The 18,247-nt window shown below is 37.2% G+C and overlaps 1 protein-coding gene across 1 annotated transcript; it reads right to left on the bottom strand.

Moving 5' to 3' along the window:
- Positions 1-11: 11 nt before the first annotated feature.
- On the bottom strand, positions 12-17,702 carry LOC138029089 (serine/threonine-protein phosphatase 2A regulatory subunit B'' subunit beta-like). Its single transcript, XM_068876770.1, has 14 exons — positions 17,045-17,702; positions 11,738-11,841; positions 9,900-10,005; positions 8,782-8,856; positions 8,479-8,565; positions 7,120-7,158; positions 6,665-6,782; positions 5,870-5,918; positions 5,527-5,613; positions 5,227-5,371; positions 4,082-4,112; positions 2,733-2,851; positions 2,422-2,528; positions 12-528 (listed from the first exon to the last, which is right to left on the bottom strand). Exons 1-14 carry the CDS (start codon positions 17,567-17,569, stop codon positions 339-341), a joined length of 1,782 nt encoding a protein of 593 aa, XP_068732871.1. The 5' UTR covers positions 17,570-17,702; the 3' UTR covers positions 12-338.
- Between the last annotated feature and the right edge of the window lie 545 nt (positions 17,703-18,247).

The following is an 18,247-nucleotide window of genomic DNA, read 5'->3' as shown; positions in this document are numbered from 1 at the left end:
TTAGAAACTACCCCTTCATCTATAAATATTAACCTTTTCTATCTGTGTTATCACACACGACCCTGACAAAGGGCTTTGAGAGTCAAGTTCGGTTAAGCTGCTCTTAGCTAAAACCTTTGCCACAAAATCCAAAATTCTCTTCGTAGCTACTTGCCTCTGGCATTTTCGACATTACAATGAACACAGTTGCCACACGGTAAGTTATTGTTTCCCCTTCGACAACGGACCCGTGGCCACCCCCAGAGGGTACTATAGTAGATCCTCTTCAGGTCTACAAGAGAGGCGAACTGTTGAACGGCACAACTGACCAAGAGTTCGATCACCATCTAGAAGATTCCTTAGTAATACACATCATCATCTTCATCATCATCAAGATCATCATCGTCATCTTCGATGTCATCATCTATTCCTGTTACCATTGTCCAAGGCTTGCTTTCTTTGCCGCCTTCGTCGTTCGCAAGACCTTTCAAAGCTAAAATGTCTGTTTCAGGAAGGTCTTCGTCTTCATCAAAACCGTCTTCGTACAGCCTGGAAAAGTAGGCAAACAAGGGTCAGTGAGTGAAGTTTCTCTCAGAACAGGCGACGTCCACGACAAACATCACCTCAAAATATAACTATATATGTGACCTCATTTCGCGTCGTACACTTTAATTAGGAGCTTAAGCAACGACAACGGCGACGGCAACGAGAACGTCATCTCAAAATATAAATTTGCGTTATTTTAATCGCTTCGTGACTATTTCAACGTTTTTAATATGACAAGGGTGTGGTAATTCCTCAAAAATGACACCAGTCGGAACGGCACTCAATTTCGGGGAGAAAATGAAAATTTATCCTCAAGTGCTGACGTTCTTCATAAAACCATAAACTTCGCAATTTTAAGTTGTTGTTTTGCTGACAACGGCAAAGAAATGGACAAAAGTGAAAAACGCACGTGCAGGGCGTGCAAATATGCAAATTTGTGAGGTTCTCGTTGCCGTCGCCGTTGTCGTTGCTTAAGCTCCCTAATGTGGGCGAAGTACTCCGGGTAATCCAGTTTTCCACTCTCCTCAAAAACCAACATTTGATTTGATTGGCGTTAATTTGTTGATTTCGGAATACAGTGTCCCCAATAGACCATATTCGTATTCTCAGTATTGGACTGGAACTAACTTGCCATAAACCTTTTTGCAGATAAGGCGGCCATTTTGATTTCTATTGTTTCGAATAGCTATTATGGGATGCCCAGGAGGCAAATACATATTAATGTGCCCCCTGAGTATCCCATAATGTGTTTCGGAACAATAGAAATCAAAATGGCCGCAGTATCTGCAAAAAGGTCTATGGAGGCTAATACGGGGATATCTTTTCAAATGCAAATACTTCTTAATATATTCCCCCGCATTAGTCTCTATTGCAAGCTATGGTCTGTTAGTGCTCCAGCACCAGAAGGCTTGACACTTAAATAAAGTTCCTTTCCTTTCCTTTTTTCTTTCTTTGTGGGGTTGCCGTAGCCGTCGCCGCTACGTAAGCTCCCTTTTAAGCCAGGACAACGACAACGTCGATGAAAACGCCATTTCAGAATATAACTTAGCGCTATCATAAGCATTTCGCTATTAATTAGTCCAGCTTGTTCACGTTTGTACAAACCGGGCGAACTATCATATGCTAGAACGACTTTCATATGACCTTGAAAAATAAACGTAAAAACAGAACGTAAACATTTAATTTGCTTATCGAACAAAAGCAAACGAGCGCGAATTTTCATTGGCTTAGCGAACGCGATGCAAACAACGTCGTCTCTCCATGGAACTTTCTGGAAAGCGATCGGCATTTCGCTTTGACGTCATTTGAAATGCAGTATTGTGATTGGGCAATCGACGTACTTACTGCCCATATTAGGAGTTTCCCTGGCGGGAATAAGGAGAAGCTTTGTTTTAATCTTGCCAAACATTGGTCCGTGAAACAAATTGCGAACACTTTTTGCCAGGTCATACGAAAGTTGCTCTAGGATGAATACGAACGGTTTTAAAGTAAATAAAATCAACAGTTCATTGTTGCATGCTAATGTGTCGTCAAAACCTAAAATTTAGTCGCGTTGTTCTTTTGTAGAGTACGTCAAAGAAATGGACTCAAATGTGTGCCGCACGTGAAGCACGCCTAGTTTTCCCTCTTTTAACCAATGACCTTGTTTTGTGACCACAGACGCGTGGAAATCGAGAAAACTGCTGAAGTGCCACTTAAAAAGGAAGTCTACAAAGCTATCGAAGCTATTGAATGCGATGTTCGACCTCACTGCTGAATATCGCGCTTCTTTTTGGGGAGGCCAATACTCGATGAACTTAATCAACTGAAACACTTCCTTTCCAAATAGAACAAACACACACACACACAAAAAAAATATAGGCACTAGTTTAGCATGTGCAAATCACGTGAACTTACCCTTCTGCTTGCTCATTGGCTCCTTCTTCAGCCACTAGTAGGTCATATTCTTCTTGTGCGTATCTTTCCCAATCTGTCGGCTGAAGGCCATCCGTGTCTTGAAAATCCTTGGCAAGACAAAAATGATGATGTTTAAAAAGAGGAATATAAAAATAACAAGTAACAAATTGTCTGTCTCGAAAAAAAAAATTGGAAAACTCCATATGATAATTTTTCTAACTCTTTCATTCTGAACAAAACCTTTTATCCCAAATCGGCTAACTTTTTCAGTAAGTGATTAAATAACTAAATATCAATCATATTCTGCATACCCTTGCTGCAGCAAATGGATCCCTCTGTTCATGTTCCAGGTATTTATCAAGGTTAAAGAACGTGTTGAAGAAGATATAAGCCAGTTTGCAGTTCTTGAGGTCGCTTAATTGTATACAACCTAAAATCAAATAAAAGAAAACATGCTGATTTTTCTCACACCATAGGACGTGACGTCATCGTCGTCGTGTTGGTAGACGAGAACAAAAGATATCTCATTGGCTTCTGTTGTTCGTCCACCATAAATCGTACATTTCTCGATTGTTATTGGTCTCTAGAGGTTGGTCGAAAACGTCCTATTTCAGCACAAAAAGTACAATCCAACTTTTGTATTTAAAGGCTCAGATTCGCCCGAACACAATTACGCACTCTGACTGAATTTCGTGTAACACGAAATCAGTATCCAAATAGCTGATATGTTGTTTCTCGCGTGATTCGTCTGAGCGCATTCCGACAATCAGATCACGCAATTGGACAAACCGTCATTTGAAAGCAAAATCAAACGACTTTTGGGAGAAAATCTGTGGGCCTTTAATTGGGTTTTGATGATTTCTTTATTTTTCACTGGTCAAAAATGAATGGTGAGTTTCTTCCTAACCCTTCCACTCCTGTGACCAAAACGTTCATTCTCCTAAGTAGTGCCATAGATTTCTTTGTCGCCTAGTCATGAGAGAATTTGGTGTTATATCAAAATATTATCCCTTAACTGGTATTAGTACAATACTGGTTTACCGGACAGTGTTTGAAAATTGTGAGGAGAATTAACAAGATACTGATTACTCCTGGAAGTCAAAAGGGTTTTTAAAGGGGCACTGTCATGCTTAATTTTCTGTTGTCAGGTCAAAAATGGGTAAAAATCTAAATTAGTACTTTAGCTCAAGCTTACAACATTCCTCACAACCCACTGACAAGATATGAAATATATTTATGGCACAAAGAGCTACTCGTATATATTTAAGTTTTGGTACCTATCTTCTGAAGACAAAGTCTCCAAACTTGACAAAACTGGCAAATTTTTTCAAGTTTCAATCCATTTCCAAACAACAAAGAATAGCTTCAGTGCTTTTCAATGGTCATTGGCAACAAAACTTCAGCCTTATTTTCTGGTTTTCATCGATGTAAGGACGTCTTTACTGTTTTCTACTTCGACTAAAATAGCTTGACACTTCCCCTTAATAGCTGAACTCATACGATTCTCCTAAAGATTCTATTGTTGTTCTTGAAACTAATCATTGGAAGTTTCTAGGTCTCAGTTAAGAGAACTAGGATTGTCCCAAAACATCACTGTCTCTTCAAAGTATCTTTTTTTACATCGAAACATTGCTGTGCAGAGTTCACACAGAAAACCAACCTTCAACTTTTGGTTTCACCATGTCCAAAACCTGCAACAAAAAAACAAGAGGTACATTAAACAAGAGCCAGTGTGGGCCAACTAACATGTAGCACATATTGAAATTCTTTAGCTGAAATCACTGACAACTATTCGAGTTAAGAAGCCCTGTCGCCTCGGGGACTGCAATGGGCCTAGTTGTTCTAAGTCTGATGAACCTTATCCTTATAATAATATTGTAGTCTACTTGTGGATCATGAAAGACTTCCAACTAGATTTTGACAACCAAGTTTAAACTTATTTTTATTTTCCTTCAGCCTTACATCTACATCTACACGTTCCAGCACTCGGCAAAGTCCCTTTTTGACTTGTGGCTGTTTCTGCTTAGATGGCCTCAAACACCACAAGCCTTGTTAGAAACAGCAGAGCAAGCTGGCCACTTTTGCTGGAGAAAACAGGTCAGCCACAACACTGGCGACTCCAAACCCACTCACTTCTCAATAGGCTAGTTTCGAATTGTGCCGCAACAAAAGAACAGAGTCGAGGTTCAGGGGAATAATTAGCATTTTTTTTTGTTCAAAGCAAAGGAAAATGCAAATTATTCCCCTGAACCTCGACTCTGTTCTTTTGTTGCTGCACAATTCGAAACTAGCCTATTAGTCTGTGGGTTCTTTAACGTTCTGTATTGTGAATATGGAGGATATTTGTGAGACAGGGCCTACGGTTTATAGTCCTTATCCAAGAAGACTTGAGAGAAGACTTCCACTGATACCAGCCACATGGCTGAAGGAACTACAGATGCTAAATAAAGCGACTTTACCCTTTATTTCTGTTACATGTACAAGTCTCAAATAAAATGCTCTAATACTAGCCTTCCTCTCTGACGTGTAGTATCTATAATCTGAGTTTGATCATCTGGGTGAAAGTTAGTAGTTCTGAGGAGAACTATTCACTGTTGGTGTCTTCAGAGTCAATCGAAAGTTGGAAATTCAATAGAACATAGTGCTGCTCTGGCCTGTGTTGTGATTGGTGGTGGGAAGAGTAATGTGATTGGGTGTGAGGATAGTGAGTGATGATTGGTGCATTACAATCCTGTTTGTTACAGTAGGTGAAGGTCACCCTCTGAGTTTGCGAGTGGTTCAAATCTCCATTCTCATAATACTTGCCTGACAAAGGCAGTCTTCAAATACCATGGTCTCAATACCAAGAGCTTCCATTTTGGAGACCTGCTCGGTGTAAAAATACTCTAATTCGTACATGGACACGACGCCATCACCATCAAGATCCATACAGCGGAACCAGTATTCAATACTGTACAAGAAAAGAAAAATAACCAGAAAAACAGCAAAATTAGCTAAGAATGAGTATCCATAGCTCTAGAGAAAAAGTCTGCTTACGAGCCAGTGGCGCAACATGCCGGAGCATGTAATTAAAATGGTTTAAGAAAAATGATAAGGATATCATACCTTCTAGGATGTTTCTTGTCTTCTTCAGAGAGAAGAAACCAAACAAACTCAGGATACGTCATCTTTCCTTCAATGTAAGTTGGACCTCTGCAATGAATCCGGAAAACACAAATGTAACTTCAGCCGTGTTTTGGGTGAGAAGAGGAAAAACGTCACTCACATCGCCAGAGGCTTACATCTTTTAGTCAAGGCCAATCGTAAAATTTCCTCGCAGGTTTCAAATTTGGAAGTCTGCAAATCACGTTTGGCAACCATTGAAAAACGGAGGTCCTCATCCTTAGCGGTGACCAAAAGAATTACTACCTCTAGTTCCACAAGAAAAGTATTACATAAATTGTCATACCGAGTCACACATCCAGAAAACAGCTGCTTCACAATCCTTGATGACAAAGCTAACAAGAAAAATGTGAAGGGAAAAAAAGGTCTCGGTTAAGAAGAAGTACTGATGAACATAAATCATATAAAGATGTCTTACTGTACTTAGATGCAGGCCCAATTCTGATATCCAACAGAAAATGCCTAACACTAAGGGAAGTGTTTGGAAAAGTGACATATATTCTAAGGTTAGCAGTTGCTACCTGTGCTTAAATTAATAAAGAAGTGACAAAATTATTTTGTTTCTCGCCGTGAATTTTCTTTAAATCCAAAGATTGTGTAGTTGTAGCGTAATTTAGCTGCGATTTTACATGCACCACTCCATTCCTTCAATCATTCGCCATTTTCAGCCGTTTCTTTACAAACAAGTATTGCGGGCTCGTATTTTGCTTTACTAAATCACTGACAACACAATGCAGTGTGACAATTTTGCGACTAAAATTTGCAAAATTGCAACTAAATTTTTGTATCTTGTCGCAAAATTGCGCCTGGATTTTTTTAGTTAATTTCAAGTCCTGTGATAGTAATGATTATTAAATAATAATAAAATTTTAATAATTTAATTATTAAAATTAATAATAATAATAATAATCATCATCATCATCATCATCACCCTCATGATGGCACGGCTGTAGAGTCTGGGAATCTATCCATGATCAGATAAGTGGAAGGCAAATGCCCTTACCACTCCAACAACCCTGTTCCTCCTAGCACGTCTTGTGCATTTTTATTTCCATTCTAATGTACAAATAATTTTATTTACCATGGTTGTTGTGTCTCATTAAATCCTTCTCGTCAATCAACAAGTCATGGTCTGTGTCAAGCTCCCAGAATTTACAATATATTACATAAAAATGCTCGTAAGAAAAATAGTCCACAATCTAAAAGGAAAAAAGCGAAACACATGTCAACTTGAAGTATGGATTAGAATGCGACTTACTTCATTGACTTTTTGAAAAAGTCCTTAATGGATGGGAAAAACAATGATCATAAATGGTTGACTGAAGTTAATTTCAACAGGCAGCAACTTCAAAATGAGTGATGAGGCAGATTTTCAAGGATCTACGGACTTTTACCATGTATAAAGTGAATGAAAGAGTTAAAAGATGATCAAGTTTGCATGTCAGGAAAAGATAAAATGAAAATACCCATAATATGAAACAACAGCTACCTTTCTGTGGCCATAAAAGAACAGTGATAATAATGGCTTCTCTTTACCTCATTTATATCTTCCTCATCTTCAAGGCAAGCTAAAACCTGTAATAGAAATTTAAGACATAAACCACTGACAAATATTGATTTACTGTATACCTTACACATGTACACAGTGACTGTAACCAAAGTGAGGCACATAAATTAATTTGTGTTCTTGTTGACGGTTTATTAGAAATTCACACTCCTACGTTACGTCACAAAATGAACAGAAAATAGCAAACATGTATACAAAACGTACGAAATACAGAAGTACCTATACAAAGTGGAGAAGTTACATGATAGAAAAAAAAGGAATGTAAAACGAAAGAATAATTTGCTAACAAGGTTTATCTAAACAATGCCCTGACTTATGGTATTTTAAAAACTGCTTCAACATGTATGTGTAAACTTCACATAAAAAAAAAAGACCCCAAACACGGTGATTCCGAATTTATAAATTAGAAACTTGACAAATTACATGATTGTATGTAACATCGTGCAGTAACATAATCGTGCTAAAGACAAAGTCAACAATGGAACAAATAAAAGTTGCAATCAATGATAACTGTTAACTTATCAGCAAGTGGATGCAAATCTTTGCCAACAAGCCATAAGAAAAAAAAGAAAAGAAAAGCTATATTTAAGAAGTTTTGTGGTGACAGTGGCTCCAGGTGAAGGCCAGCCAAGCCCTAAAAAGTCAACAAGGATCTTTAAGGTTTATAGCTGGGATTGACTTACAGCACTTCCACACAAAAGAGTACATGTAAAAATTAATACCCTGCTAACATAGCTTTCTTTCTGGTATTCACATTGCTGTTTTTCTTTGGTACACAAATCAAACAATGTGAAAACCAAACCACAAAGAGATAACAGATGAAATAAACAAGAAATACTGATCTAATTGCTGTTGCTCTTAGACTACCAAATGAGCAATGAGCCCAGACAGAAGCAAGCTGTGGGTAGTTTAAAGGGTCACTGTCATGACCTGTGCATGCTCGAGTTTGTTTGTTCTCGAGCCCATGGAAAATTCTAGCCGCCATCATGGATTCACGTGTGAGTCACGTATATTCACCAGAGTGTCTCCTTTGTCCACCATATCCTTCCCCAGTGGACACCATTTTGAATTTGTCGATTCAACATTTGAAAAAAGTTAACCCTTTCACTCTCAATAGTGCCACTTATAGATTTTACTCTGTCTAACACCAGACGATTTTACTTGTCAATGGGGAACCCTACGAGGCTGAAAGGGTTAGATTCACTCAAAACCTCTGTCCCCATTAACCTAACACTTTTCAAGTTTTCACAAGACACTAGCGCATGCGCTTCTTGTGACAGTCTCCCTTTAAATGCTATAGTTAATGTCTGATGTTCAACTGTACTTACTTCTAAAAAATTACTATTTCTCAGTTCTGGGATGGTAATTCTTCCAGTCCATGAACTATTTACACAATAAAATATTCTTGCTATGACCTGAAAAACAAAGACAAAACTAGTCAACTCGTTAACAGAAATCACCAAGGATTTGCTGGATGTGACAATCACACGAAAAAATCACACGTGGTAACTGAATGTGCAATACTGAATTTCAGGTGGCGAAAAGAGAAAGTGACTTTGAAGAAAGCCAAACCGAAGGAAGTGCTACAGATTGTTGATAATATTAATAATATGAAAGCATAGCCAACGTACCGTATGAATGTACCTAGAGTGAAAATCTGAGGCCTCCCGAAGAAATTCCAATCCAGGATGTGTTTCTACAATATCCTTTCAAAAGTAAATAAATGGATAAATAGATATAACATTAATTGACCTTAAAACGAGTGCCAAAACTTGCACCACAATCTGTGATAAGCACACACAAGGTGTACCATAGCATGATCAAAAGAGTATTATTGAATTATTACATGTAAAAATAAGATTTCATGAAAATATACAAGAATAGAGCCACAGCGATGAGTTCTCAGCAATTTTGTTATATTTAGAGAATGAATAATTTTATTCATTGTGATCTTTCATGCTCTGGGGTTGAAGGGCAAAGTAGCATTAATTTTAGGCCACTTAGGAAGTTACCATAATACTCTTTGTTTGTAACCCCAAATTTTGCACAAGCAGTGTTTTTGTTTGTAAGTCCCAAGAGAAACTAGAAACAATGCTTAGGCAAAATTTGGGGGGACAAACAAAGAGTATTATCATGGTATTTTCCAAAGTGGTCTAAAATTCTTGCTGCTTTGCCCTTCAAACCTCCAATTATTGGAACATTAATTTTTTCTTCTGTAGAGTGTTCAGCAGTTTTTCCTTTTCCACCCTCCCTCCACTTTTTCAAAGACAATAATGCCTAAATTTCATACTATATTAGTGGAAGAAGCAGTAAGATCACTGCCACAAGAGGAAGTTGGATGTCTCAGGTATAAAACCTCCACTTTCTGAAGCAGTTGTCGGTGCATGTTTCACGAATAAAGTATTATTATTATTATTATTATTATTATTATTATCATTATTATTAAAAAAGTACAGTAAAGTAAAGAAACCATATTTAACGTCGATAACTCGTATCAGTAATTCAACTGACAAACCTGAGGTCGACGGTGAGCTCATTTTACTCCCCCCTCTCCATCAGTGCTTCTTTTTATGGGTATTTAAAGCTACTTAGCTACACGGAAAGGAAAGAAGTCGAAACAAGGATGTGAGATCCAGGATTCGAACTCAGGACCTCTAGCACCAAGGACGCACACTAACCGACTGTGCCATCCTTGCTCCTATTATTAACTACAAGCAAGATCTTACGGTTAATTTTTATTTATTTTTACCTGTAACAGAGGAATAAAGTCGTCTGATTCAAGATATTCAGAGGAAGGTTTGTTACTCAACAGTCGAACAAATTTTGAGGCATTGTCATGGTACTGTGACAACAAACTGAAAGAAAACAGTTATCATTGTTAATACTGAAAAATGTATCATGATCACGGGAACAAAGTATGGGTTCCTTTTAAAGCCTTGACCATTCCTCAACTTTGTTGCAGAAGCAATTTTTTCCAAGTTTACCTACAATCTTATGGAAAAAATTCTCAGGAGACATTTGAACTTGAAGCAAACAGGCCTGCAAGATTCAAACTAATGGTACCCAGCTCCTCCCCCACCCCACCCACAATGTTGTAAACATGCACCCATTGTTGTTTTCAGACTTTCAACATTGTATTGGGTGGGGTGGGTGGTGAACAAGAGGACTTCAACAGAGTTTTAAAATATGGCACCACTTTTGGAAGTAATTCTGAAATCAATGATAGTTACAAATTTAGCAAGTGCAACTGTCTCCAATTTTATGAGTTTTGTAGCATAGTCACAAGCTGTATGAAAAGAAGACTATTGCAGGCCTAAAAAAACATCTTACAGTGTAGCTTTCTGGAGGTAAGGAAATACAATGTATAATGTATGTCTCTGAATCAGACAGACCACGTTCTGGCTTTCCAAACATACATTTAGATTTTGAAGTAAACTAATATTTCCAAGTGTACAATGATTGGGTACTGAGGATTCAAATTGCTTTGATGCACTTAATGCAGCAGAAACTGTCATAGACCAAGCAGTAAAAGATCACATTTATAATTCTTTTGTCAAGTGCAAATTAGCCTACCAAGCCTCGATACCATACAGTGAATTGAAAAGAATTCTTGCTCTAAAATGAGGCCCTGGTAGGCTAATTTGCACTTGGACAAAAGAATTATAAAAGTGACCGCCATTTATGAATAAGGTCTATCGTGATCCTAGAGTGATTTTAGCACTAAAAGCAATAGATCAGGCACCCCTCAAAGACTTACCTTTTACCAAGAAAATGAAGAAATTAAGTAAACATTTCATAGTTTGAGCGTTCTCTGACTAGAGTACAAAGCTAGCAAGATTGATAATACATGTGTTTGCCCTATGGGAATACTCATGCTGCAGCATTGCCAATATTATAACTCACAAGAACACTCTTGCAGGTGTTAGAATCATGCTACAACAAGTTGCAAAAATAGTGGAGACACTTCACCTTCTTGGTGTGTTATTAATTTCCCTATTATCTCTCACACTGCTGGCCCCCTCCCCCCCCTTATCAGTGTTGCTAGCAAGACAAAAAAATGTTGGGAACTTAAGCAGTCAACATTGAAAGGGGGAGAGGGGAGAGGAAGTGGGAAAGGTTTAAATTCTAGATACGGCAGGCATTGGAAGCTAGAAAAGGTGTTTTTTAATGAAAGTGTCTCAACAATTTTGCAACTTGTTGTAGCTTGGCAAGCTTTCATCTTATTATGGAGATGATCTTAAAGTGCACCTAACCCCAAAATATTTTTCTCGCTGCACGACCGAGTCAGAAGGGGAGTGGGTCTATTCCTGCTTTGACGTCACAATCTACTTTGCATGCATTTTTACAAAGAGTTAATGCAATGTAAATCAGTACGTGACGTCAAAGCAGGAATAGACCCACTCCCCTTCTGACTCGGTCGTGAACACAAGATGCTTGGATTTTCGCAACTTTCGAAGCCTATAAAATGGCAGGATTTGTTAGAAAAAGGAAAAAACGGCCGCAATGCGTTTCGAACAGGTCCAAAGATTTATTTTAGCGAAAAAAATATTTTGGGGTTAGGTGCACTTTAAATTGCTAATTACGCACCTTTTCCACATCACAGTAAACATTGACAACGTGACAAAACCATGCTTATGTCCACCTGCTGTAGAAAACAATGGCTCTCTCCAATAGAAAGGAAGACCACACGCCTGAAATTTAAGACAAACACATCATCAGAAACCTGAAATCTGAAATCTAGTACTTGCACCCACAGGATAGGAAAAGGTATGACCATTCTTCGGGTTCATTATTTTCACATCTTTCTTTCTTTAAACTCGGACAATGTAGCTCGACATAATCACAGAGAAATCTATACCCTACTCTCCAAATAACGTGTGGGTCACAGCGTTATGAACATTGAAGGGTCCAGAGCAAGAGCCTATGGTTTATCATCCTTATCAAAGTGGACTAGGGAGTCTTACCATTTTGCAGATGTTATTAAAAAGGCAGCACTTTCTGGGCCCGACATTAAGGATGCATTCGATTGACCCTATTCCGGAATAAGAATACGCGGAGTGATGATTTAACACGGTACGTCTGGTGTTTTAAAGCAACAAGGATAATAAGGATATGTTTAAAATAGGCTTTTAGAAGGTGTTTAACAATTTAATGTGAATCTCTGTAAAAACGAACGATTTCTAACTTCTATTCCATGTATTCCTATGATCCATAACTACTTCTTAAGGGGTCTGGACCCAGCTTTTTGTGGTGTTTACAAATGGGTCTTGATGCTCAAACATTTGACCCAACTGGTCTAGGGTACAAAACAATGACATGTTGAAAAAAAATGAAAAGATTCATCCAGGTGTTAGGCCTCTGTCAACATTAGTCCATGGCACTAATAACATTAAACCGGACTTTGATCAAAGGTCACCCAAAAACCCTTATTTTGGGGCAAAGTACAAGTATTAAACTTGTTAAATTACTGTAAGGTGGCAACAGCCCTTTATGAAATAAGTTCTTCAAGTGTGTTTTTGATCTTATTTGAGTAAGTTTATTTTATATTATAAATTACATATAAAAAACGATTACATTGTATCTCAGGCCATTGTCTTTTCAGAGTAATGAAATGATTTCAGAAAGCAGGACATAAAAAGATGACAATACAGAGAGAAAGAAAGCCAAGGAAGGATAACAATAATCAATAGTGACTACTACTACTACTACTACTACTACTACTACTACTACTACTACTACTACTACTACTACTACTACTACTACTACTAATAATAATAATAATAATAATAATAATATTATTATTATTATTATTATTATACACAGTAAATGAAATGGTGACAATGGAACCCACTGGAAACTCCCAGCCCCAGATGGGATTTGAAATCAAATCCCATCTGGGGCTCGGATTTTTCCGAGTTTCCAGTGGGTTCCACTGTCACCATTTCATTTACTGTGTATATCATTCTCACAATAATAATATTGTTATTATTATTTAAAACCCATAGATTATAACCACATAATGATTCAAACATTTTCTTTTGCTATTCAATCAAAACATTTACAAGGGCTTAGGAAGGAAGCAAGGAAATGGAAGTTGTTTCTGTCAACACTGGAATTATACAGATATATTCCTTGAGAGGGATTTACTCTTGGAGGTCACTTATCTGAGAAGACCCCCACTAAAAGGGCTTAACTTTAATTATTATTTCCGGATTCAAATACTGCTGTTTGTTATTCAACAACCTGTATTTTACATACAGACCCTCGGAACATTCAAATGACTATAAGCCTGGGAAAGGCTCAGTCAGATACCAGGGCAAAATGAATCAAAGTTATAACCATTAATCATTGATTTTTGTTCATTGAGATCTATTATGGGTTAATTAAACCCTAGAACTGCTCTTGGTGTTTATATTACTTTCTCAATGACAAAGAGATATGTGCATGACATCTACAAATTTTATCATACTCAAGAAAAGTGCGGCATACAACTGTACTGTACCACTACTGAAAAAAATTACAAAGGACGATGTTGTCTTTCCAGCGTTGCCATGCGATTTGAATCACATGTAAGAATGGGATTTAAACTCACAGAAGCATCTTCGTGTGAATCTGGCATACTGACCACTACACCAATACCACCTTTATTTTACTGAAAGTGAAACAGTCCCTCTTTAGTGGCTCTGGAAGCTGGCCAGCCACCAGAAAGAAACACTCTCTTGCAAATGTCCAAACAACTAAAGATTGGCAGGCGTTAATAAAGGTAAAAAACCACCATGAGTATGATTTGTGAGATGACTTTCATCAGAGTGAATTTCCTCTGACAATCTACAGTCATGTTCTCTCAGGTTTTGCCTTAACGACTCAATTCCACAGGCTATGCTGACCATAATATTCTTAGGTCTCCTTGACAAAACTTTAATTTTTGCAAAAATGGGCATGTCACAACAAAATTTTTTTCCCAAAAACATGTTCCCATGACATTATTTTGTTCTAGTGTCTTCAAGACCTCAAAATTTAAGTCTGGTCAAATTGCCACACTTGACCAAGTTCAAATTCTTGTCATTCCTTACAAGCACAGGTCCATCTCTATCATTAAGTACAGAACAAACAAGGCATGGGCCTTCAGAATTATTGTTAAAAGAGTTTTCCATTGTTCTTTGGAAAACATCAAACAAGCTAAAATGATGACTTTCGCAACTTTTGCAAACAAAGGCGTCATGTAAACAAACCCTGACTCCTTAAAACAATGTAACGAAAATAGACCTTAATGACGATTTCATCATTGGAATTTTCCCTTGACCGAAAAAAAATCCCTTATAATCCCTTACAAAAGCCTTCAAATGGCAAAATGTCACCTAACCTAAAGAGATTCATATTACACCCATTTTCATATTAATGCTCAAAAAGCTTTTTTTGCAATATAAACAAATTAGAAGCCATATTATTAATTAAACACAGTGACAAAGCTGACAAACAAAATTCACTTGCAAGTTAAAGCCAAATTCGAGATAATTTGCATGATTTCCTTTTGGTATTCTAATTTGCCAACCACAGAACAACAAGTCATTGTTTCAACTACCACTGAACCATGGCTTTACACATTATTCACCACTGATAACATCACGCCAAACATTGCCACATTTTGTAAACATGATTATTCTTATCTCAACACCAAGTGATTTAAAAAGTTCTTTCAAATTGCACTGAATTTTCTTCTTACATCTCTCTATTATTAATGTGAACTGCATAACAATTACTTTGGCTGGAGCACAGCACACAATGACAATTAGAGCCATAACGTCGCATGGAGAGTTAAGCTAACAAAATTAATGTGTTTCACTTCACTTTCACTTAAATATTCAACAGACCTTTCAAATGTCTTCCCAAAAACTGTGTAAAAATCACCTGTAAGTCATAAAGTACTCAAGACAATATATTTTATTTATTGTCATGGAATCTAGAACATTTTCTAAATTCATATAGTATTTTTCTTATCTTACAATTCTTCAATTTTAAGTGAGTAACTTTGAGAAACTTTAAGAAATGTCACCAATCTGTGAAATCATCCATTATAACTGCCCTCAATTAATGGAATACCACTAAGCAGAAATGAAAGCCATCCAAATGTGGAATTCTACTGACAAAAGCCTTGAATGAAACAATATTTTTTGAAATACAGCTACATGTACAGTGTATTTATTACATAATTTATTTTAAAATTAAAGAAATGTAGGAAAAAAGTTTTTTCCAATTTAAAGAAAATTGGGAAAACGTTTTAACAGATCCATGGATGAATGAGAATTATAATAATAATTATATTCAGTATTGGACAGAAAAGTTAATACGTGATCAAAATAATTATTATTCTGGTCTAGAAAGTTCGTAATGATTGCACATTAAAATTGTCTTATCTGGTTTAGTGTTTCCCAGCTTTCAAATCTTACATTAAATATTTGAAAGCAGAATTATGACTGTTTTTTTATAATTTTAAAAGCTCTGCCAATTTCAATGACATTTATTTAGCGACCTTCAGTATTAAATTTGTATTTTGGGATAAACAGAAGGAAGTTTTTTGAGGTCACCCACATAAAAGAACAAACCGAAATCAGTAATAGAATAAAATTAATTTTATCATCTAGTTTTTACCATGAAAACTAGAAGATTCTAACTTGGCACTGAAATTTTGTTTAGTTGTTGTTTAGTTCATTAAATTTTTTCTTACTAGTCAGGACTTAAATTAAATATTGCAGATGAAAATAATTTATACTTAAAGCTGTTTTAAGACCCTCAACTTTAGCAGCCTCAATATATTCAAGCTTCAGGAAGGAAGTTAAAACTTCAAGTAGGTTACACGAGAGTGAAAAGTGACCCAAATTAATTATATTCCAAAGACTTTACAAAACTCTTCCAGAAATACAATTTGTCATCATCGGACACAGTTCAGTGGATGTACACCACTCAGAGATCAAAAGTTCAATTCTTGGTTTTAGAATGAAAAGCAAAGTTTCTCGCATTCATAATGTTGAACTTTCAAAAGAAACAATTTACGATTTTTCTTTCTCGGACCTAACGAGAAAACTTTCAAGTTTTGCCAGTCTCAGAAGAGTTGAAGCCAAAAGCAATAAGTTACACCAGAGAAAGTTAAAAAAGTCTTAACGTTCTTCACAACAGCCCCGCAACTCTGAACGCTTGAAAACACAAAAGAATATTAAATATTTTAAGCCACATGTTCGGCAACAAAAGAGAATTGGAAACCAAACTTTTGAGCTTGATTTTTGTCCCAAGTGGACTTACAGGAGGCTCACACTAAAAGCGAAATATAGCTACGGATGTTCGAAAGTTCCAAGATCACTAGACTTACCGCTTCAAACGCTTCGTCTATTTACTTTTCTTAATTAATTAACCTGACATTTTAGAGAAGCTATTTATCATTCTTAACGACATCACAAACAACTTTCATTGCGATATTACAATAATGCTTTAACAAGGTCAAAATATATTTCCTTCGTTCTGAGATTAACGATTTTTTTTTGCTCGATTAAAAGAAGCCAGATATGGCCTCAATCTTGCTTCAATGAGCCTGCCATTAATTAAACGCGCGTTAATATCATCAACGAACGAAACATCATCGAAAGGGGAAAATGTCGATTACTTTTTGTTTGTTCGAGATGTTGAAAATTTTCAAAGTTTCGAAGGGAACTCAAGCAAAACAGTTTATACTAAGAACACTGCAGTTTATTTCGTGCAGAGATAAAAGGTCACACGAACATTTCAACAACATTATTATTGCTGGCTGATTGATCGTGAACTGAAGTAGTCACGCTATTAAAAATATTCTCTAAGTAGAATTATTACATTATTTCATATACACGATAAAAAAAACAACACTACCTTTGCCACCGCTCCAAACTCTTCTTTCGGTACTCCTCTTTCAAAACGTTTGAAAACTGTCGTGACTTGCGTTAGAGCTTCGTCGCAAATCGTAGATTTCGAATCGTCTGGTTTTCCAAGTGGAAAGTAGAACTGTGGCAATCTCGCAGCACAACCAGGAACGATTCTAACATTATTCAACACCAAAGTTTTATCCTTCATGAGAACCTTCGTTCCTTCATGGTTCTCTAACCGAGGAGAACGCGGTGGCGATTTAGAGCTTGTTCTTCGCGAAGTTCTGTCACGAGGACTTCGTGGTGACCGCAATAATTGCGTCGGTGAACTGGTCGGTGGAGCGGGAGGGGAAATTGGTCTAGCACCGCCTATTGTATTTTGGACAGGCGACAATTGCCTTGGCGACAAAGGGCGGCCCTGGATTAACTTGTTCAAATCATTTCTAAGGGTCCTTTGAGTTTCGGGCATTGACAGCCAGCGGAGAAACAACTCATCCACTTTGACTTTCAGAATGGGAGACAAATGTGCCATTTGCCGAGCTGCGAACGAACACGCGTCAATTCTGTCTAGAGTGAAGCTTGGAATGCGTCCATTTTATCTGACACTCCTCTTGTCATTGGAAATGAGGCCAAGACAAGGCAATGATCCACAAAATCCGCTTATGACACGGTAAAACCATGCACTATAACCGAAGAATCCTTAGCTTGACCCTCCTTATAGCTTCATTCAAGAACAGTCCATTCGGTGGCTGACTCAGGTTGGCCAAGTCGTCATTGAATCATGAAAACACTAATTTGAAAACGAAGAAAACACGACCAATCAGCTTTACCGTGCATAATCTTTCCTCTTCCTGGTGTTGTGAATAACTTCGGCTTCGGAATAATAACACAAACTGAAATCGAAAACGTCGCTCTGGGATTCCGAGCTCCGTGTATTGAAAACAGAGCCATGATCAGCGGTCATTAAACTGAAAATATGCGTTTGATTGGAAACTAGCAGGAGGATTTGTAAAAGTATAAAAGTGGATCGGACTTCCACGAGAAACGACAATGAGGAATGGTAGTGAGAAAGAGGAAGTTTTTTCTTAAATTTTAACTTCGTCGTTATCAATTACCACTACAGATTTCAGACACTATGAGTTTTGTATATATTTAGGCCCCGTTTATATGGAGAAAAGTTGTCCCGGGTAGAAGGTCACCCTCCTAGCCG

This window comes from Montipora capricornis, chromosome 13 (genome assembly GCF_036669925.1).
Source record: "Montipora capricornis isolate CH-2021 chromosome 13, ASM3666992v2, whole genome shotgun sequence".
Classification (NCBI taxonomy): Eukaryota; Metazoa; Cnidaria; class Anthozoa; order Scleractinia; family Acroporidae; genus Montipora; species Montipora capricornis.
The sequence above is the reverse complement of the archived record's forward strand: the minus strand, read 5'-3'. Positions and strand labels throughout refer to the sequence as shown.